Source organism: Bicyclus anynana, chromosome 3 (genome assembly GCF_947172395.1).
Source record: "Bicyclus anynana chromosome 3, ilBicAnyn1.1, whole genome shotgun sequence".
Lineage (NCBI taxonomy): Eukaryota > Metazoa > Arthropoda > Insecta > Lepidoptera > Nymphalidae > Bicyclus > Bicyclus anynana.
In genome coordinates, this window is record NC_069085.1 from 6,469,346 (window position 1) to 6,491,480 (window position 22,135).

Consider the following 22,135-nt stretch of genomic DNA (forward strand, 5'->3'; position numbering starts at 1 on the left):
ACATTTCAAGGAAAATAATTATACGTAAATGGTGAAAATGGAACGAGGATTACATCGAGCCCATTTACAGGAAAAATCGTTCACCAATCGAGTCTAAGGAATTTCAATGAAATTCCTTTGACTCGATTGGTGAACGATTTTTCATTCATGTTTAATTGAAAGGTAAACACGAAGCGGACCTTCGGAGTACGCTGCCATTGACATCATAGGTGTCGCTCGCTGTTTGGGTGATGTCATAGTAGTAAATTAACATAAACGTGTGTACACAGCATCACGTTGTCAAACATTGTTACGTGTTATCTAATATATTATCTGTTACAACCAGGTGCATACTCTTGATCTTGGGTTATTGGAATTAATTTGGATTTAATTATGATAGATAACAAATAGCTTTGTTTTCTTAGACTTAATGTTGGGAAATGCTTCTACCTCGTGTATTTACAGAATTGTTAGGAGATTCTGCTTGAAAAATTTATAGCAGTAGTAGAGCTACTAGAGCGACGTATAGGGAATTCCTACCGTTATTTCCGTTTTTATTTGTTATGGGTAATTACAGGCACATCAGGCTTATGTAATGTGTAATTACAGGCACATGAGGCATAAGTTATGTGTAATTACAGGCACATGAGGCTTATGTAATGTGTAATTACAGGCACATGAGGCATAATTTACGTGTAATTACAGGCACATGTAGCTTATGTTATGTGTAATTACAGGCACATGAGGCTTAAGAGGTTCAGGTTGATGGACATAAGGCTTTCAAGTGTTGTTCTGTTTATAGGTGATTTTCTACTTCTACCATCAGGTGGGCCATCTGCTCTGTTTGCTCCCTCAATTATTATCTTAATATTTCTTTGAAAAAATTGACCACATCGTGGACATCTGTATTCTGTAGGTTTGGAGCTTTTGATATAATAATCGGAGAGGAGTATGGTTCGCTCTACTACCCTCGTTGAATTAATTGTATTCTTCTTCTTAGCTTCGACTTTCCCTTTAGTTCGAGGTAAAATCAGAATATTGTTAGACGTGACATAATCTTTGCATAAAAAATCTTATTTAATTCTAAACATTTTTGGATTCCGACTAAAAAAGAAAGAATGATTATGAAAAAAAGATTACCTAGACTAGTGTGTATTTACTACCTAATCATAAAGGTGTGAGGTAAGCTAAATGATCTAAACTTTTAATACAGCAAATCCTTCGAATCCTTGACATACAATACAAAATGGGTCTAAACGAAATACCATCGAGTAGGTAGGCCTCAGTGACTAATCCAGTGATGCATAATGATTCAATAATACACAGTACTCCGTTGAGCCAGCCCTAGGCCTACTGTATCCAAATTTCCCCAGTGATAAGAGGTCACGATGAATAACTTTATATGAACCAAGGATGGCGCACCGACCAACCGATCAGACGAATAGAATCTTGCGAGTCGAACGCACGCATCGATTGTGTCAATCGAAAATATTTTAATTGGATATTAATAACACTTTTAAGTGGGTTACGTTGGTACCACCAATATAGGCTTTGTTTATACATTGCCGACTGTTCAAACGTTGCGTGTATTTCAGTGGTTCGAGTGATCTAATTTGTGGAATTTTGTTAATTAGTGTTAGAGATTTAGATAAGCTTGAGAAAAATCTTCGGATTTATGACTTGTTAGTGAATGAGACAGTGAGATGGGTGCAGTGAAGAGTAAGCTTGCGTCCTGTTGCGCGGATAGGTGTGGATGCTGTGGATTTCGGAGGTCTGACTCTTACGATCTGAAAGATCTCCCGCGACCTCCGCAATTGGATTCATCTAACAGTAAGTCATACACTTATTTATAAAATAAAAAAAAACAGATGAGGTAAATACAGTAAAAGAAAATTTTGTGAAAAATTATATGACGTAGAGTTCTAACAGCTGTTCTTTGTCGTTTTGTAGATACAATTGTAACGGTGCGTTCACACCGAATATTTCTTTGTAGTGATAATATATTGGTAAAATTAAATAACATTTATACAGCTCATGCGGATTAGTAACTTGACCTGGCTTGATGTTTGTACTGTGTTTGTTTGGTAGTCAGGTGTTAAGTTAATACGCACGAGTAATAATGATTTTTATACGGCTTAGTACAGCTTGATTAGTGATTACATTGTTGTACATTATTCAAAGCTATAGTTATCCTTCAAAGCCATCAATTGATGAGCATCGCCGCCAATTATAACTTCTTATCAAGTGAGATTTTTTATTTGATGATTAAATAGGTATTAATATAACGATTAGGAGATCTCATTACCTTACGTAAACTGACTGACCATATTGACCTTACGATGATGAGGGCTAATCTGGATTATTCATCTTATGCCCTTAAATAATTTTCAGATACGTGCAATTTGCGATCTAATTCTAAGTAGGTGCTAACCTACTCGTATATGTCTCTTAGAATTACTTAAGATTGTAGTTGATAGTTGTAATCGTTGGATAAATAATGACAAGGAAAATCTTAAATTCTAACTAAGTAATTAATAGTTAAAGGTAAGTTGGTAATAGTCGTAACTTGTTTTTTATGGTACTCCTATATGCAAATCACATACACATTCTAAAAAAAATAAAGGTATTATTTATGTAAGAAAAAAAAGAACAATAAACAAACAATTATGAAAGTTACAATAATTAAATCTTATGCCCCTAGATTCATAAACATGCATTAAGATTTAAGCCGCATTTTTTTTCAAAGTAAAGTGGACCTAAACCCTTTACCTTGAGGAAAGAGGTTTAAAGCCTAATCCATGTATGTTTATAAATAGACGTTTTACCTATAAATCTACTCATAAACAATGATTTATGTTGGGCATTCAAAGCTAATGACAAAAATGTAAGACAAACGAATAAAACTCACAATGAAATTTACGAACCCATGTCCTTTGAAGTCGGTCAAAAATAAATCGGTCGCGGTTTTTGACGTATTCGTAGATATCTCAATTAGAACGTGCCTGCGACAGCCAGACGTACCTCATTTTCAGTGGCGTGTACAAGGAGCTCTACTGGGGTAGGTATTATACCTGCGTTATCAATATACAAATTATCGTCGTAATCAACCAATATTCGGTTCTCTGCTCGAGTATCCTCTTAGGATGAGAGGGGTTAGGCCAATAGTCCACCACGCTGGCCCAATGCAGATTGGCAGACATCACACACGCAGAGAATTAGGAAAATTCTCTGAGGGATATGCTTACTTAAATTGATATGATTAGATTGTCAGTAGAAAATATTAAAAAAATGCATTCTTATATCTTCGAACGCCACTACAGTCCAAACTGTTGCTGGAATGGAGACCTGCACTTGAAAGCGCAGTGTTGGTCGACCGCCCACCAGGTAGACTGACGACAACTAGCGAGTTTCCAGCAGGGATTCGCTGGATGCAGGATTTGGAAATCCCTACAAAAGGCTTATGTCCTGCTGTGGACGTCCATCGGCTGATATGATGATGATGATTTACTTACTTATGGTAAGAAGAATAGTACTTTCAGTCATCATAAAACGAGCCTCAAAAGCTCATCGGTAGGAGTGGTCGGACTCATTACCGAGGGGTGGTGGTTGCCGAGTTGCCGACTAGTTGGAATGGAAATATTGGTCATATTTAAAAAAAAAGATATTGCTAATATTTAAAAAAATATGAGCTAGATATGTCTGACTAACGCAGGCTCTCCGTCCAATGGTTTCAAACCCGACAGTTTGTTTTAATTCTTAGCACTGGTCTAAATTTGTGAAGAATTACGTAATCAGTTTACAAGTTTACGTAGAAGTACCTATCTATGTATCATGCAGATTTTAGCAATTATTTTATAACTAGTACAAGTATTTCATATAATTTTATTAGCTTTATCTGAAGGCACTGTGGAGTTGACTTCTACATTTATTACTTCACACTCATCAATAATCACACTAATAGTATAAAGGCGAAAGTTTGGGTGATGTGTATTGTGTATACTACTAAAGTGTTTTGGCTGAATGGAAATGGATTTTACTCTGGATACTTTTCATCCCAGAAAATCCATTCCCTTGGGATTTGTGAAAAGTGACTTTCACGCGGACGAAATCACGGGAGTCCGATAGCAAGAAATATTTATTTTACTGAATAAACGGTATTCTAAAGATCTCCATTAATGAAGCTGACCGCTGACCTTCATTGATGTAGAGTGTAGAGGTCATTAATGTAGAGGCCCATAAAGAAAAAGAAGAACGGTATTCAATGAACGTACTTATTTCCAATATTAAACAAATTGTAATACCTACCTTTTTTAAATTCGATCAAAGAGTTTTGCATGCTACTGTAACAAACAGATAAATAAAGAGAAAAATGTACATAGAAAATTATAACTTTGTCTTTGGTTCAAATCCTTCTAAACTTGATTCCACAACACATGTTGTTGTTTTGCTGGTGGGAGGCTTCGGACATGGTTAATTACCACCCTACCGGCAAAGACGTACCACCAAACGATTTAGAGTTCCAGTACATTGTCGTGTAGAAGCCGAACGGGGTGTGGATTTTCATTCATCCTTCTCCTAACAGGTTAGCCCGCTTTCATCTTAGATTGCATCATCACTTATCATCAGGTGAAATTGTAGTCAAGGGCAAGTCATCTTGTAAAGAATAAAAAAAAAAATTAATAAAAAAAAATAATTTATGTCATTCGCTCCTTCAGTGTAGGAATTATACATCATATTTTACGATTCGTGCATCTAGTACAGCAGTCACCTTTAGTCCAAAATAATGACCGACACCATGTTTATTCGAACTTGACCTCTGACATCTAAAAATTGAGACGTAACAAAATACTAGTAACCATAAACCAGTGATGATTTTTGGCGGGAAGCTTAACTCTCTACAGTGACTTGACAAGAAATGCGTGGTCGAGCGCATGCCGTTCAAGGTGAACCTGTGCACGCGCGAAACCTACATACATCTGATTGAACTCCATGCTATGGAACCTTGGAACCTATGCTTTTGATTTTAAAGTTCAAAATACAGTATTATGCTAGTGATAACTTCTAGACAGGACATAACTGAATAGTCTAGTAGTCAGATAACTGCGAGGTTAAAATTTGGTTATTTTCTGTCCTAGTCCAAATGTATCCAATGGAACTCCATTGGCTTTTACTAGTATCAACCGTCTAAATAACTAAAGAAAATCTGACCCATTTAAGCCTTACTTAGATGGCCTTAGGTACTATGATTATTAGTTAACTAAGGCTTGAAATTAATCAGATTTAATTCAGTTATTTGACGAAAGGCGTCTTGAGTTCAACTGGAAGTATCTACCTAGCGTAAGATTCTTATGTAAAGTATTTTATAATATGATGATGTGCCTCTAATAATTGGGTAATAATTGCCAAAAAGGCCTGAAGAGCCCAATAATCAATTCAAAAAAGGCAAACATGCGTACAAAAACATCACAGAAAAACTAGGTAGCTATTTTTATTATCAGCACAAACTAAGCTGCTATCCTTTAGAATTATTTTATTCTGCTCAAAAAGTTAAGCCTCGAAAAATCTTTTCTTAAACATAGTATTCTGTAGTTACTGACGTGATGATAGTTTTTAGGTACCTCATCATCATCATCAATAACAGCCGATGGATGTCCGCTGCTGGACATAGGCCTCTTGCATGGACTTACAAACTAAACGGTCTCGAGCCGCAAGTATCCAGCGGCTCCCTGCAACCCGCTTGACGTCCTCAGTCCACCTAGTGGGGGGTCGATCAACACTGCGCTTTTCGGTGTGGGGTCGCCATTCCAGCACCTTGGGACCCCAACGTCCATCGGCTTTTCGAATCATGTGGCCTGCCCATTGCCATTTGAGCTTCGCGAATCGTTGAGCTACATCATTGGTACCTACGAGTATGAAAATCAAATGTAATTTAAGATGAAGGCAAACGTAAATTAGTCATTGATTAGAAAATTACTTAAATTACATACATAAATCAATGTTAACTGTTGTTAAGATTGCGATGATGTTACCAATTGCTTATGCAGAAACCTACGCGCGCGTGGGTAAACTAACTCAGGCCTTGAGTGGATAGCATACGCATCCAGATATAGATCTTTTCACCCACACTCGTAATTAATACCATGTTGGAACATCTATCATGCCCAATATTGCTTTTGGTAATGTAAAATTTTGAATAAAATGGCCACTTGGTTAGGTACATTGCAAAAAGATCCTTTTAAGAAAGCTGATTTCATTATCTCTTAAATTTTAATGCTCTTGAAACCAGATATTCTATTATTATTTGACACTGGTATTATCACCATACTTTTGGGAAGTCAGATCTTCGTATATTTATGGAAGCTGAATGATTCTTAGTGGGTAAAGATTCTTTAACGTTATTTTTCGAAGTTCTGGTCATCACAACATTCATGTTATTGACGGATATGCAAACGTAGAGACGCGTCGCAAAGGAAGATTGTAGTTCAACGAGTGGAAGATATGTATAATATCGAAGTTGTAGCGAATCGGAATGTAAATCTAAGGTGCCTAATTGAAATATTACGAACGAATTGAACTAATTGACCTATAGTCATGGAAGGGTCATCGTTGTTACTGGGCCTCGAGACACAAGAATACGTAATACAGGCTCGAGGGCAAGATTGTCTCATAGTTAAAAGCGTAGCCATAAATCAAGTCAACATCCTGAACAATGAAGGCAGTGTCATACTCATTTCTTTAGTTAGTGTGTCAGACGTGTATGGTGTGAATTCCTTTTCTGTTAATCCTATATGTATATTTATTATTGGAACGGACATGAAATGTCTTCTACCAAGTCGTGTCGTTGAACACCACTGTATTACAAAAGACAGATATGGAAGTATGCATATAAAGTTTAAACCTATCTGTCGTGGTATCTAAAGTTTAAAAATATCTAAAGCGCGTTAATCTTTTAGAGGTTTATGTGTTCTGTAGAAAATACTAAATCTATGGAAATAAATATTGTCTACAAGTGTTTCTGGTGGCTTATTAAGTACTTGAAAATCAACTTGTTTATTAACTTTCTGTATCTATATCCAAAAGTCAAGGTTTTCTCATTTATCAACTAATTATTTTGCTGAAAAACCTTTGACACAGTTTGTTTGCACCGATCTATTTACTCGTGACTCAGGGTTTTGGTAATAACTTTTGGACATAACTTTTCATTAAGAGACATGAGTAATCTCAGTTCCGTCAATGAATAGCTTCAGAAGTATTGCATTGTGGCCACTTTGAGCCCTGTTTACTTCGTGACATCACCGAGATCTGTAGGAGTATTATAGGCAGAGTCTATAGCGGGAACTAACAGTCCATGACGGTATTCATGAGGAACTGCACGTTTGTTCAATCAATTAACAAGTAAAACCGAATCGAGCAGATCTAAATGATGTTAGATTTGGTATTGACGATAAACATAGTGTTCTAGTTCTGTATTATGAATTATTAGGGATATAAAACGTGGCAATTGTTGTCAACGAAATGGAATACGTTAAGAACTTGTGGAGGCATTGGTTTGGGAGACGGCAGAAGTACATCATCATACCATTTCAACCAGGTAATGATCAAAGGCTTGTGCGATTTCGATTGTGATGAGCTCTCAAAATTTTCTCTTAGATGACGGAAAATATTAAAGTGTTTTGAAGTGTTTATGGATGGAAAAAGATTTTGATTTATCAGTAATCTATCGGTGAAGTTTACGCGATTCGTTTGTGGATAATTGAATTGGCTCACAGCCATACGCGAGGCGCGAAAATTTTAAGCGATGACGAATACTATCAATAAATGATTAACTAATTTTGAAACCAGATTTTAACACTGAGTATTTTTAGTTGAATAATACATCTATTTACTATAATTTAAGAAAACAATTAATAATTTTCAAACCTCCAAAAACAAACGAATCCAAGTCCATCCGAAAAACTGACGGAAATTAGACTTCAAAATTGTATTGAACATTGGAGAATCAGTATTGAGGCTATGGGATGAACGTATGATCAGTTTTTTTTGTCAGCCCAGTCCTGACTAGAGGAAAGTTAACGAAACGTTAGTTTTTTACTGCGAACTCGAACCCGAGAAATCGCAATTCAAAGTCACATACGCTAACGACAGGACCTACGAGACAATTCTGATAATTTAGGAGAACTTTCTTTCATCAACTGTTCTAAAAAGTTTGTTATCGACTTGAAATACATATTACATCCCAGCCGGCCAATTTTTTGTATACTAACTTTGGGTACCTTTAGTTATGATGTATTACTTTGTTATGACACGAAATGTATAAACTAGCTCTTGTTATTTTATTAATACTAACTGATCAAAATTGAGATTATAACGGCCAGTTTCTTCATCGCAAGTAACAGTCAAAGTAACGTCATAAATCAAAAGTGTTCTTTACTACTTACTACTTTTACTGTTATTTTAGCTTTCCATGAAGAAACTGGCTGTAGGTAAACTAATGCAGGTACTCAACTTTGTAAAACGGATATGGTAATTGAAGGCTGCAATTTATTGTTCCAACTATCATCATGGATACCATATAGTAGGTAGTGGTTTTTGCTTATTTTATTAACAACGGGCTTTACGAAAAATGAAAATTCAGGGTGATTATTAATTTGATGATAATTATATTAAGTAGCTAACACACATCAAACTTAGTGAATTGCCCGGCAGGTGTTTAAGATTGAGGCTTCCATAAAATTACAAGTCGAGTCATATTGTCAGACTAGGTGATGATATGTCGTATTCTGCTTAGAACTAATATATGTATATTTAATTGTTTGTACAGATGTCATCGACGGAACGAGACAAGGCGTCCTCGCAGTGCAAAGTATCGACTTTTGCGTCGATACTAACGGGGAAAATCACCACACGAATAAATTCAATCTCATGTCAAGAGACGTTGACAAGTGTCTCGTTGTGAGACGAGGTCAGGCCTTCAAATTGGATATTCTGTTGAACCGGCCGTACGACGCTAACAGAGACGCTATTTCCTTCATCTTCTATGTGTCAGGTATGATTGAAATAGATTTACGATACAAACATACTTATGTTGATCTTATAATGAAAACATCAATACAAATATATAAAAATTGTCTGTCTGTTATTTTCACGATACTAAAACATAAACAAACTTTTTTTTAAATTTCTATGTATATCTTGTCTGTTTATTCGGACTACCAGATGCCATGTGGTTTCACCTGCATAGTTCCTGAACCCGTAGGAATACGGGGATAAAATATAAACTATAGCACGCGGATATAGTGGAGACAGTTTTCCAACAGTAAAATAATTTTTCAAATCGGCTCAGTAGTTTTGGAGCCTATTCAACAAACAAACAAACAATCACATATTTTCTCTCTATAATATTAGTATAGATGATCTTTGGAACGGCTTATTTTACTGAGACATTTACTGGAAGATAGGAGAGGTTATTGAGCAAGGTTTTATGCCGGAAACTGCCATTGTTTGTGATGAACTAAATTCACTAATGAAGCCGCGGGCATCCGCTAGTTATAAATATAAGCCATTTGCAACACAAGAACCGCTGGACGGATTTTTATGATCTTTGATGGATTGTCTCTGTCCCGATTAGTGGAATACTAAAACATCACTTTAAATTATTTAAACGAATACATCTCAGACTTGAAATATTAACTTAAAACTCATATAAATATGGAATTTCTAATAAATCAATTCATTTATACATAAATAAATATGCAGTGCGTCAGAATTTATTTTTAGTATCATATAGATACAATATTACATCTATCAACAGATGTGGAGAAACGTGGGCCATCTGATGATACGTCGGCAGCTGTACCCATGCTGGAGAAGGGAACGGAAACCTTGGGTGCATGGAATGCTGTGTACGAAGGTCAAATGGATTCCCATCTGATGGTGGCAGTGACCCCGGCTGCAGACTGTATTGTTGCTGCTTGGCGAATTGATGTAGATACCAAATTGAGTGGAGGTGGATCTCTCAGTTACACGCACCCACTGCCAATTTATGTGCTATTCAATCCGTGGTGTTTGAATGATAGCGTTTATATGCCAGGTGAGGAAATGTTGATTACATTAGTAAATTAAATTAAGTACTTGAGTACTATAAAGGCTTATACAGTCAGACGTCTGAATTCAATAGAAATTCAAGATATTGAAATAGGATGCAAGATCAACCATTTTGGGCAAATTCACCTAATGATAAAATTGTAATCATGTTGCCGACAGGTCCTAACTTAAAAGATCAACCGATTTGGGAAAATTTAGGGACATCTACTAAAGATAAAATTGCAATCAAGTTGCCGACAAGTCCTAACTTAGAAGAAGATCTTTAAAGGGGGTTTTCGAACAGATGGCCATTGGCTTGTTCTAGTCTAGGTTGTTATCTGTAAATTGGAGATATCCAATACGAAAAATATGAACATTTATGAATTTACTTGCTACGTCCTACTTATGCGTGTCTGTTGTCTAAGTAAGATTACAAGTTAATTTACATAAATATAAATTTTTCCATTTAGGTCACAGTCATCGAGAGGAATATGTACAGGATGACGGTGGACTTATGTTCAGAGGAGTGTACAACAGAATCAAGCCCACGCCTTGGAATTATGCGCAATACGAGAAGGATATATTGGAATGTGCGTTATATCTAGTCAGAGAGATCGGAAAGGTATAGTCACTTTTGTTGATGCACTAATAACAGATCCATCTTCTAAGTCCTAGTTACTAATTTATTTGTTTTGTTATTATCCGCAAAAACCGTAGAATCTTAAAATCAATGTCACATTTACCAGCAGCAAATCTGTGTGATTTAATTTACCCGAAACCTTAGCTTTCTCAGGATATGTGGATTCACCAACATTCCGATGCGAAGATCCATCTTTTATAGAACTTTGTATGCTCGAAAATTTGGTGTACCTATACTTAATCGAGTTTATCTTGACTTGACTTTTTACTCCGAAATCTATATATTTCCAAAGATTACACAACATCCTCTAAAACGTTCAGATGCGAAGATTAATTTTTTTTAAAAAGAATAGTCGAGTTTATCAATTTTATTTTCTTCTCTTATATCTTCATGTTTAGATTGTATTTAATTATTAGTAATAATTTATTGTGTCAGTAGATACTAGGTAGGTAGGTACATACCTGCTTCTAATAATAGAGTATCATGAGTTACTCTTCTAACTATCTCCCTTTTGGTTAAAGGTTAATTATTATCAACGGCATAATGATGCTCCTTCGCTTAATTGTCCTATTTGCAATAAGTTGCAATATTGAAATTAAATGCTGACCATTTTCGCAAATAATAGTTAATAGTTTATATTTTAAAGTGAAATAACGATATCAAAATACTCTCTGAGTTTTTATGTGTCTTCTCTAAGTGCGTTTGGTACCGCTATACCTTCGATTTCAAGTTTTATTTAAATGTACCATAATTTTTTTAATAGTGTTAACAACAATAACAAATGTATTGACGACTCAAAATTTTTTATGTTCATAATGAGTTTTGACTTCTTACCAATCGTTACCATTACTGTGATCCACTACACTACTAGCCATGTTGCTTGTATCATTATCATCATCATCAGGCAATAGACGTCCACTGCTGGATATAGGCCTCTTGCATGAACTTCCAAGCACAACGGTCTCTAGCCGCCGGCATCCAGTGGCTCCCTGCAACCGCTTGATATGGGGGTCGCTAGAATGGCAACACTGCACCGGAGAGCGCAGTGGTGCATGTTTCATCAACATTGTCAACCCATATTCGGCTCACTAGTGGCCAATGGTCTACACACTGGCCCAATGCGGATTGGCACACTTCACAGAAAATTAAGAAAATTTTCTGGTATGCTTTCCTCACGATGTTTTTCCTTCACCGTTTGAGACATGTAATCTTAAAATGCACACAACTGAAAAGTTGGAGGTGCATGCCCCGGCTCGAACTCACATACTCCGAAATCGGAGGCAGAGGTCATATCCAGGGGCTAACACGGCTCCTATTGGTTGCATGTATATAATGATGCAATTGGTAATTAATTGCAGGTTAAGGGTAAAGCGAGAGGCGATCCCATCAGAACAGTGCGAGCATTGTCCGCAGCGGTCAATGTCCAAGACGACAATGGCATCTTGTTCGGTAACTGGGGCACGGAGCTGAGTGACTACAGCGGAGGCACACATCCTCTCAAATGGGTTGGATCTTTGGCCATCCTGCAGAAGTACTACGATAAGAAGAAGCCGGTGAAATACGCGCAGTGTTGGGTGTACGCGGGCGTTTTGACGACAAGTATGTTTCTGTTGATTATTACAGCTTTAAACAATGGTTTGTTGTTTACTTATTGATAAATTTCTTGATCTTGGACGTGGGTCTTGAAGTCAAAAGTGATAAAGCAACTTTTGGACTCCTCATCATCTTCATCATCATCAGCCGATAGACGTCTACTGCTGGACATAGGCCTCTTGCATAGACTTCCAAACACAAGCCGCCAGCATCCAGCGTCTCCCTGCAACCCGCTTGATGTCCTTGATCCACCTAGTGGGTGGACCAACCACCAATCAACCAACACTGCGCTTTCCGGTGCGGGGCCGCCATTCCAGCCACTTAGGACCCCGACGTCCATCGGCTGTTGGAACTATGTGGCCTGCCCATTGCCACTTCACCTTCGCAAGTCGCTGAGTTATGTCAGTGACTTTAGTTCGTCTACGGATGTCCTCATTTATGATTGGATCAAGCAGAGAAACTCCAAGCATAGCTCACTCCATCGCCCGCTGAAAGACTTTGAGCCTTCTACTATCACCAATGTAAATGTAATGACCATTCCTTATTTGTTACAGTATGCAGAGCTTTAGGTATTCCATGCAGACCGGTCACGGGCTATGACGCGGCGCACGACAGCCAGGGCAGTCTGACCATCGACATCATCAAGGACGAGAACGGCAACACCCTGGAAGAGTTCAGCAGAGACTCCGTGTGGAACTACCACGTTTGGAACGAGGTTAGCCACATTTAGAACTTAATAGAGCCATTATTTAGTCGTTAGTACCAATCATGTAACTCGTAAGTCTTTAATAGAGTAGGAGCCTACGATATCCAGACAAACCTCATTTTGTGAAGGCCTCAGACCAATTACATATGGACTTGTATCGTATCCAAATTCGTCAACGAAATTGTCTGTCGTAAATATTTAATGCCATTCAAACCAGCTTTTTTTAGGGAACTCTTTACACGACTAAAATTATTACAACAATTTAATTATTTTCCTCGTCATAATATGAGAAATCATATCCCAAGTCGCTAGTTGTTTAACTTAGGGGCAACCTTTTGTAAAACACCGTTAAAGCTAAGGTATATAGCAAAGTATTGCCACGAAGCTAAGGGTCTGACGACTGTAGACATGCTTTCGCATAATATCCTCAACAGGGTATGGATTCCTTCAGATAATGAAGTATGTCTGATAACCGCAAGCCCTCGTTCAATAAATGTTTGGCAGCGAATATTAATAGGCCTCTTATCGGCTTCTACGCTGCATCTGTTTCTTATAAAACTATTCTTAGTAAGAGCAACGACTGAATGTAGGTATGTGGTTTATATAAATGAAACTTGAAAGAACGCTTTATTTGCGAAGTGGGTATTTAGATTGGCTGAGAGTTATCTTTATCTAAAAATTAGCTAGCTTACGTAATATCTAACTATCGCCAGATATATTTTCACCAGATTGAAGTAAGTAGACCTTGTATTTTTTTGTTAATTCAAAACTTTAAGCCAGTTATTTGTAATCATGATTATCATCCCATTTTAATCATCGAGTACAGGGCCAGGCGTTCCTCCATTATATGAAAGGAATATAATTTTCGACGGCCTCTGTGAAGCAGTGGTATGCGTGATGGATTTACAAGACGGAGGTCCTGGGTTCGATCCCCGGCTGGGCTGATTGATGTTTTATTAAACGTTGAAGGAAAAACATAGTAAGGAAACCTGAGGCATACCTGAGAATTTTCTTAAGTCTGCCAATCCGCATTTGGCCAGCGTGGTGGACTAAGGCCTAACTCCCCTCATTCTGAGAGGAGACTCGTGTTCAACAGTAAGTCGAATATGGGTTGCCGAAAGCTTAACGTGCTCTCCGAAGAACGTTGGTGTATCATCATCAACTTCTCATCATCTCAAAACATCGTGAGGTAACCTGAGAATTTTCTGGATTCGCTATTTGTTTAAAGCCAATCCGCATTGGATCCGCTTGATGGACTATTAGTCTAACACCTCTCATTCTGAGAGGAGACTCGTGCTGTGAGTCGTATATGGGTTGTTAATAATGATGATAAATCTTCAGGTATGGATGGACCGGCCCGACCTAGGCACGGAGTACAGCGGCTGGCAAGCCATAGACTCAACACCCCAGGAGACGTCAGAGGACGTGTATCGCTGCGGACCAGCCTCGCTGCGCGCTGTCAGAGACGGAGATTTGCAGAGACCGTACGATGCTTCATATGTCTTCGCGCAAGTTAACGCCGATAAGGTGATTATACTAAACTTTTTTTTTGAGAATGTTTGCTATAGGTATCATTCGAATAAAACCAGTATTCCCATTCCTCTCCAACTAGACAGAAAAGACCATGTTACGAGTAGGTACGACAATAGTCTGACTCGGCGGGGATCGAACCAAATCCACTTGGTGATGAGGTGATAAGTCCGGTTGCTTTACCGTTGAGCTATTGAGATTTCTGTTTAGATGACCTTAATTGGAATTGAAATATAGATACTCGTATACCTATAATAGAGCGAGACTGCGAGAGCCTCTAAGTCTATTAGAACCTTCGTTACTTCGAGTCCTTCGTTCGACCATTTCATCTAAGCTGAAAGTTTGCCATGTGCAGCCCATGATTCGAACATAGGTAGGTAAATGACGGACTACAGATTATACAAATAGGCAACTATGGCAATAGTTAGGTATTTATAAAGCACGCACTAGAAAGCGCAGTGTTCGACCCCCCACCAGGTGGACTGACGACATCAAGCGAGTCGCAGGTATACGCTGGATGCAAATGGCTCAGTATCTCTGGTGGTCTCTGCAAAAGGCATATGACTTGCAGTGGACGTCCATCGGCTGACATGATGATGATAATGATGATATTTAGAAAATATTAAATTTCGTATTTAGTAGATATCTAAATCAGAGGAAAAGTTGTAGATATGTACGAGTAAGGAGGTGGTCTATTAATTCTTAAAATGCACAAAAAAGTTACTTGTTCATAACGTAGAATGTAAAGTTTGTGAAGGGATTTTTGTAAAACAAATAACCAAAATCACAAAATTCAACGTATTAATTTTACGTGGTTGAAAATCAGAGTGAAGCTAGAATTATTGAATAGTAAAATTAATATACTACCGTTGTTTTAGGTGTTGTGGAAATATTCCGGTGAAATCCAACCATTAAAACTTTTAGCACGTGATACAGCATCAATTGGACAAAACATTTCGACAAAAGCAATTGGCCGAATGGAGCGAGAGGTATGTAAAATCCATTATTTTATTCAATGCTACCTATTTTAACTGTTTTCAACATTTTCCACGAAAAACATTTCCATTGTTTGTAACGCCTGTAAGTTGTTAATAGCAATTTGTATTGTTACATAAATTGCCTTACGCAAAAATCTAAAATTAAATGTTTTTGTACATTGAGAGCCGTGATAGCCTAGTGGATATGACCTGTGCCTCCAATTCCAGAGGGTGGAAGAACATCGTGAGGAAACCTGCATACCAGAGAATTTTCTTAATTCTCTGCGTGTGTGAAGTCTGCTAATCCGCATTGGGCCAGCGTGGTGGACTATTGGCCTAACCCCTCTCATTCTAAGAGAAGACTCTCAGCAGTAAGCCAGATATGGGTTGATAATGATGATAACATTATTATAAGACAATTTTATTGGCCCATTATAAAACCAGACCCTAAAGGAGAGGTGATATGGAGCTTGTACCCACGAAGCCGCTCCAGTATGGGTTGACCGGCTTAGGGTGTTAATCTACAATAAGGACCACTATCAGATGTTAATCATTAGACTAGCATCCAAATTCTCGCGATCCGAAACCTAACAATTGGATTAAAAAGGCTTTCATACTGAATTTTTTTTTTTCAAGGACATTACGAATCTGTATAAATACCCCGAACGAACGCGTGAAGAACGTGACACGATGGAGAAAGCACTTCGAAAGTCCGAGAGCATCTTTGCTAGATATTACCTTAACGACGCCTTCAATGAAGTCACCTTTGATTTCGAACTTAGAGACGATATTAAAATTGGCCAGGACTTTAATGTGGTAAGTGAAAAGAACATAAAAGCTATTTGTAATACGAGGAACATATTGATACTTCTGTGTTGACTGTCGAGCGGCGAGACCTAACTATCCTATTAAAATGTCAGTTTTCTTTTGAGTAGTTACTTTGTCAATAACCTCAAATTACACACCGTAAAAAGTAGGTTACCTACTTTTTATACAAATACTACTACTACTCGTACTATAGTTACCTAAGGATTCGTTCGCACGAGAGTTAAAAAAGCGATACGTTAAAAGCCCAGCGTTAGCGTTATTATAACGTTCTTAATTTTATTCATGGTCTATTTCCAACGCCCAAAATTGAAAATGCAACACTCCTCGATAAAAAAGCGTCGTGTTTTATAAACGCTGTCGTGTAAACACGACATTCTTGGGAATGCATTTGTTGTATTTGAACGCTTTTTTAATATTCGTCAAAGAAACTCTCGTGCGAATGATTTCTAAGTTCCCATGGGATTGGAAAAAAAGAAAAAAGAAAAAGAAATGGAAAAAAAGCGAGCGATGGCGATTGGCGCGTGTAGAGTTGTTTTTGTGAAGAAGTTACTGAAATAAAACCTTCAACATGTTCAGGTTCTGCATATAAGGAATCGATCCTCAATCAACCAACATCACGTAAAGGGAGTGTTGCGGGTGGACACTGTAACGTACACAGGAGTGACAGGTGACGGAGTCAAGAGATACGAGTTCGACAACATCTTAGCACCGGAGGCGAAAGAGAATATAACGCTGAACGTCACCTTCGACGATTACTACAAGAAACTAGTGGATCAAGTAAGTTTTAAGTCCAAATAAAAATGTCTATCATTCGGTATGCTTGGTATAACTACTTGGTACTTTCAAAGTAACTTTTTTTTTAAATCGTTTAGTAGTACATACAAATAACGGAAAGTACAATTTTGTCCTGAAAAGCCTTCTGTTTGTTACAAACTTAGGATTATAACCGAATATTATCTACAGTAGATGAGTATGCCCAAGAACTCACAAGAACAAGAACATGAGGTAAGAAGTTACAGTTAGTAGATGAGTGTACCCAAGAACTCCACGATCTCGTTCTTGCTTCTCCCTTGTACCACAAAAGAGCAAGATGTCATAAAAGGTGGTAACTCTACGTGGTTGACATCCAAGCGAACCATACCAAATGTGTCGCTAAAATATTGCTTATCCGAACAGCTAAAAATGCTCGTGAAATTCCCTTCTGCCGTCGGTTTTCTGCTATCTTGATACAATTTAAACTCTAATACCAAACATCTCCAAGGAAAGACTGTATAGACTCTTTCTAGGTAAACGCGTCCTATTTTAGACATCAGTGATGACCTGATTTCTATCAGGCATGATCGTAGTCAAGCCTATTGAACATCAATTTGTTATCTATATCTAACTTATGGAGAACTGAAATATGTTTAGGTATCTATCCACTCCACTTCAATTGCAAGCAATAGAAAATTTAATTGATATTTATTTTTACAGGCATCCTTCAACATAGCGTGCTTAGCAACGATCGTGGAGAATAACTTCGATTACTTCGCACAAGATGACTTCCGAGTACGGAACCCCGATATCAAGATATCCATTGACGGCAAACCAACCTCACGGCAAGAGTGCACGGTACTTGTGAAAGTCGAGAATCCTCTGCCTATACCGCTGAAGAACGGCAAGTTTTATGTCCAAGGGACGGGACTGGAGAAACAGTTGAAAATTGAGCTTCATGAGGTAAGCAGTTATAGTTACTTTTAGTAGTTATTCTATCTTTAATACATCTTTCTAGATTTAGATGTACATAGTAATTGATTGGCAGCACGAATGCTTTTGGGTTTGTAAAAGAAAGTTAGCATAACAGAAAAGCCTTGTGAAAATATTTAGAGTGATACAGGAGAAGGCGTCTAGTATAGAAACAAACCGTTAGCAACCACTCACAAATAGAAGATAATATAAAAACAAGATTCTGCTTTTCTAACACTCCTTCAGTTTCACACAACTATCAAACGCCTGTGTCAAACTTACAGAAATAGAAGATCTAAGAATACCTAATCAAGAGTCTAAACTACCTCTTGTAAATTTCTGTTAATCGAATTTTATCAAAGGATATTGTAATGCCTAGATTTTAGTGACTAAACCATGAACTTTCATGCATGTGTTAATTGCTTACCAAGTTAAAACTTGGTAATATTCGTAGCCGTTCGTAGAGATACCCATCAACATTAAAACTTTTTTAGTAATAATACAAACAGCATAAGGTATACTACCAATATTTATTGCGAAGTTATTTATAACAATGTAATGTTGGCATAAGAATTCGACAAGCATTATGAACAATTTGATATTTTACAGAACGTAGCTCCCGGTGCCGTTGCAGAAGCGCAGTTTAAGCTCACTCCACCCTGGGCCGGTCGGTTCCAAATCTCAGCCAAATTCACCTCCAAGGAAATGCAAGACGTCGACGGCTTCCATACCTTCATGGTCAAAACTATGGAGACAAATGGTATCCCATTAATAGATGCGAATGAAACGCGGCAAATATAAATTTAGAATTCTAGTTGTGCATCTAATAATTATCAGGAACTGAACCTTTGTATTGGCGGTAGCGTGCAAGCATATTCACTGCCAATCTACTTATTTGTTTATTTACATTTTTTGGTTTAAGATAATACTTAAAAATATAAAGTACCTATAACACTAGGCATCTATTACAATATAATAAAATGGGTGCTAAATTTGCGGAGCCAAGGCTTAGATAATCCCAAGTAACCAGAGTTCAGGTGCTCCAGAATCTTAAGGTGAGGAAACTTCTCACAACTTCGGCCGATTAAGAAACATTAATGTGCGTAAATCTAGTAAATGAACAATTTATTTGATAAAGCTTAAAATGCAAAGAAAATATTTAAGCGCCTGTATAAATTTTTACCTCAATTATTCACAAAATAGCAATTGATAGTGTTAAAATTTTGTGAATTTCTATTGATTTTAGACAAATGTAAACGTAAAGCTTATCCGTTATTTGTACGTCTACTTATTATAAGGTTCTATTCGCATTGTATCAATTACGATGAGGGAAATCGCAAGATTTTTTTACCAGTAATATTGTGATTTGGTATGTGAACAACGTTCCAAATTGGAGATATCCTTGGATTGCACCAAATCTTATGTACAACTTGGCACACTACGGATCAAGTATTCTCATATTCTAATCGTAACCATAAATGATGATGCAGTGCGAAAAGGGTCTATATCTAGACTGACTGACAATCCTGAGCACGCTACTATGGAATTACTTTTTATGTTTCAACTTTTATGTATTTATAGTGTTGTTCATGAGATTATATTGTAAGATTTTGTGTGTGTATAATATTCGTGCTATTTTTGGTTTAAGAGCTTTAGTAACAAATATATGTGTTTGCAAACAGTTAGTATTAAAGTTGATTAGTGGTTGAATTATTGATGAAGGAATTAATCATTCGTGTAAAAATATTTCACCGAAGAAATCTCTTGTATGCTTTTTTTATATGATAAAATGAGTTTGTAATGAAAAAAAAGATAGTAATAATTAAGATAAGAGTACCCATTAAGTACTGTTTGTGTGTAAAATGTTAATAATATTAATGTTAGCTAGTTTTTCGCAAATCAATTATATTTAACTAGGAATTATGAAGCGTATAACGAACTTTCGTAAAATAACGTCATAGTACTAACCTACTTTTATTCAATAATACGAGTAGGTATATACAGAATATACAATTTGTAAATGCAAAATACTAAATATAGATATTATGATTCTCGAATATAGAGTAGATAAGTATTTAAGTCCTACGTTGTAATAAGCTCTTGTATAAGTACTCGTAATTGCATATAAATAAAATAAGTCAAATAAAAATGTCTATGTCAAATAGTTTTATCAATACATTGTTTAAATGTAAATACTTTATATTAAAGATATAATTTAATATTTACAGATTTTTATTAAACTTAGGTGCACCAAGTGAAATTATAAAGACAAAAGTAAATCGAAATAATATGGCTAAAATACCATTCTGTGTAAGGAAAGTGACATACCAACTTGAAGTTATCAACCTGATATTGGAATATCTAAATAAGATCAGGAACTTCTGGATTATCCACGAAGTCTGGAGAGGGTTGTTTACAGCCAACACTAAATCTAGGATTTATATAATCAGGTTTTGATTTAGTTAGGGTCATTTTTGATAAATCTAGTACGTTATCTGGAGGCCCTATTTCTAATAACTCTCTTTTTGATTGAACTGCACCTTTTTGACAGTCTTTTACTTTATGCTCAGTGTAGGGTTGTGGAGTTGGTTTATTTCTTTGTGGAATACTATTTTTCTTTACAATCAAAATATTTGCCTTCGGCATCGTAATAACTAAATGTCCAGTAATTTGGGATCTTTCAGCTTTTGAATTTGTTGTATCTACGTCATCAGGCAAATGAAGCTGAAATATTTTGTTCTTGATTATAACTCTTACATAATTTGGCTGAATATCAACGTCGAGTAAACTAGTATCCAAATGTTTATACACAGCCAAGTCTAAAATGTATTTATTAGGTTCTTCAACATTAAACTTGAAATCTATTTTTGGTTGGTTTATATTAAATGGTCTACCGTCATTAGTAAATAATCTATATTCACGCTTTTCTTCTTTTTTATCATTAGTCTCGCAGCTTTTTAGTTTTAGTTGCCTCATACGTTCAATTTCATATCTCACTTCAGGCGCATGCTCTGTTTTTTCAGCCCAAAACTTCTTATTTCTTTCCTCTGGATCCATGTCTTTGTACAGATTTTCCCATTTATCTTGTATATCTCTATCAAGTCGTGTTTTTTGAACTTTTCTTTGACCCATATAGATTTGTTGTTCAAATATTATGTCAGATTTAATAATAGGGAGGTTTTGCAAAGCTTTGATACGATCAGATCGTTCAATGTCTCTACCATCGAGTGAATTAAGTTGAGGTATTGTACCAATTACAAAATCACGGTAGTTCTCATAGTCTGTACATGGATTTCCAGTCAAATACAAATTTTCCAAATTGTAATTATCCTTAAGACTTTCCACACTGACGATATCTCCTATAAAGTTAAGAGTGAGATCCAATTTTTGCAAAGATTCACATCTTTCTAGATTTTCAATCACTTCAATATTGTTAAGTGCTAAATTAAGATACGTTAAATGTTTCAATTTATTTAGATTTTCTATTTTAGCTATCAAATTACTTTGCATTAAAAGAATTTTGAGTTTCGGGCACCAGTCTTGCAAGTATTCTATTTTTTCTATATTTTCCTGATGTAATGCAATCTCTTCTAATGGGGCTAACAAACAATCATGATGTTCTGCTTTCTTGCGAACCAAATCTACCGTTATTTTAACCATTTTTTATTAGAGAAAGAATATTTTGCTACTCACTGTGAGTTAAAAATTGTTGCGCTTATTCAAACAATGACAGTGTACTCTTAGCAACCGTTGCTAAGTAACAAATTTCAGTCCACGTTCCAATTTACGATACCTATTCTCTGTCTACGGATATATCTACCAAACTGAAACCTTCATCATTACATTGTATCTATAATCTAAGAACTTTTCAGGGTCTGGGGCGTGTCTGGGAATCTCTTATTTTGGATTATTTCTATAAATATTAACTATTTTAAGGATCAAAATCATGAAATAAATACTTTTATGATAGAAAAGTTATGAAGGGCAAGGCAACGATAGAATCGGCGCGATATGAAGCGGTTATCTCTCCATCTCGGCAGCGAGTAATCCGTCATTTAACATTCCGTCGGTGGC

General features: G+C 36.6%; 2 protein-coding genes across 3 annotated transcripts; one reads left to right on the forward strand and one right to left on the reverse strand.

Annotated features, from left to right (window-relative positions):
- Nucleotides 1-1,426: 1,426 nt before the first annotated feature.
- Nucleotides 1,427-20,282, forward strand: LOC112048670 (annulin). 2 transcript variants are annotated; one of them, XM_024086309.2, is made up of 12 exons: nt 1,427-1,809; nt 8,801-9,025; nt 9,791-10,069; nt 10,533-10,684; nt 12,061-12,301; nt 12,850-13,010; nt 14,343-14,528; nt 15,410-15,520; nt 16,145-16,324; nt 16,913-17,113; nt 17,810-18,052; nt 18,671-20,282. In XM_024086309.2, the coding sequence occupies exons 1-12, from the start codon at nt 1,683-1,685 to the stop codon at nt 18,860-18,862; spliced, it is 2,298 nt and encodes a 765-aa protein (XP_023942077.2). In that variant the 5' UTR covers nt 1,427-1,682; the 3' UTR covers nt 18,863-20,282. The 2 variants fall into 2 exon arrangements, with proteins under 2 accessions (XP_023942077.2, XP_023942079.2); XM_024086311.2 differs by lacking the exon at nt 1,427-1,809 and adding an exon at nt 7,325-7,570.
- Nucleotides 20,283-20,422: 140 nt separating this feature from the next.
- On the reverse strand, nt 20,423-21,849 carry LOC112048671 (protein tilB). Its single transcript, XM_024086312.2, has one exon. It carries the CDS (start codon nt 21,719-21,721, stop codon nt 20,423-20,425), a length of 1,299 nt encoding a protein of 432 aa, XP_023942080.2. The 5' UTR covers nt 21,722-21,849.
- Between the last annotated feature and the right edge of the window lie 286 nt (nt 21,850-22,135).

What these genes read in the sequence shown, in the direction of transcription:
- LOC112048670 (XM_024086309.2), top strand. Translation starts at nt 1,683, where the DNA reads ATGGGTGCAGTGAAGAGTAAGCTTGCGTCCTGTTGCGCGGATAGGTGT. An exon ending in CGCAAGTTAACGCCGATAAG is followed by an intron (nt 14,529 to 15,409) that starts GTGATTATACTA and finishes CCGTTGTTTTAG; the next exon opens with GTGTTGTGGAAATATTCCGG. An exon ending in TTGGCCAGGACTTTAATGTG is followed by an intron (nt 16,325 to 16,912) that starts GTAAGTGAAAAG and finishes CAACATGTTCAG; the next exon opens with GTTCTGCATATAAGGAATCG.
- LOC112048671 (XM_024086312.2), bottom strand. Translation starts at nt 21,721, where the DNA reads ATGGTTAAAATAACGGTAGATTTGGTTCGCAAGAAAGCAGAACATCAT.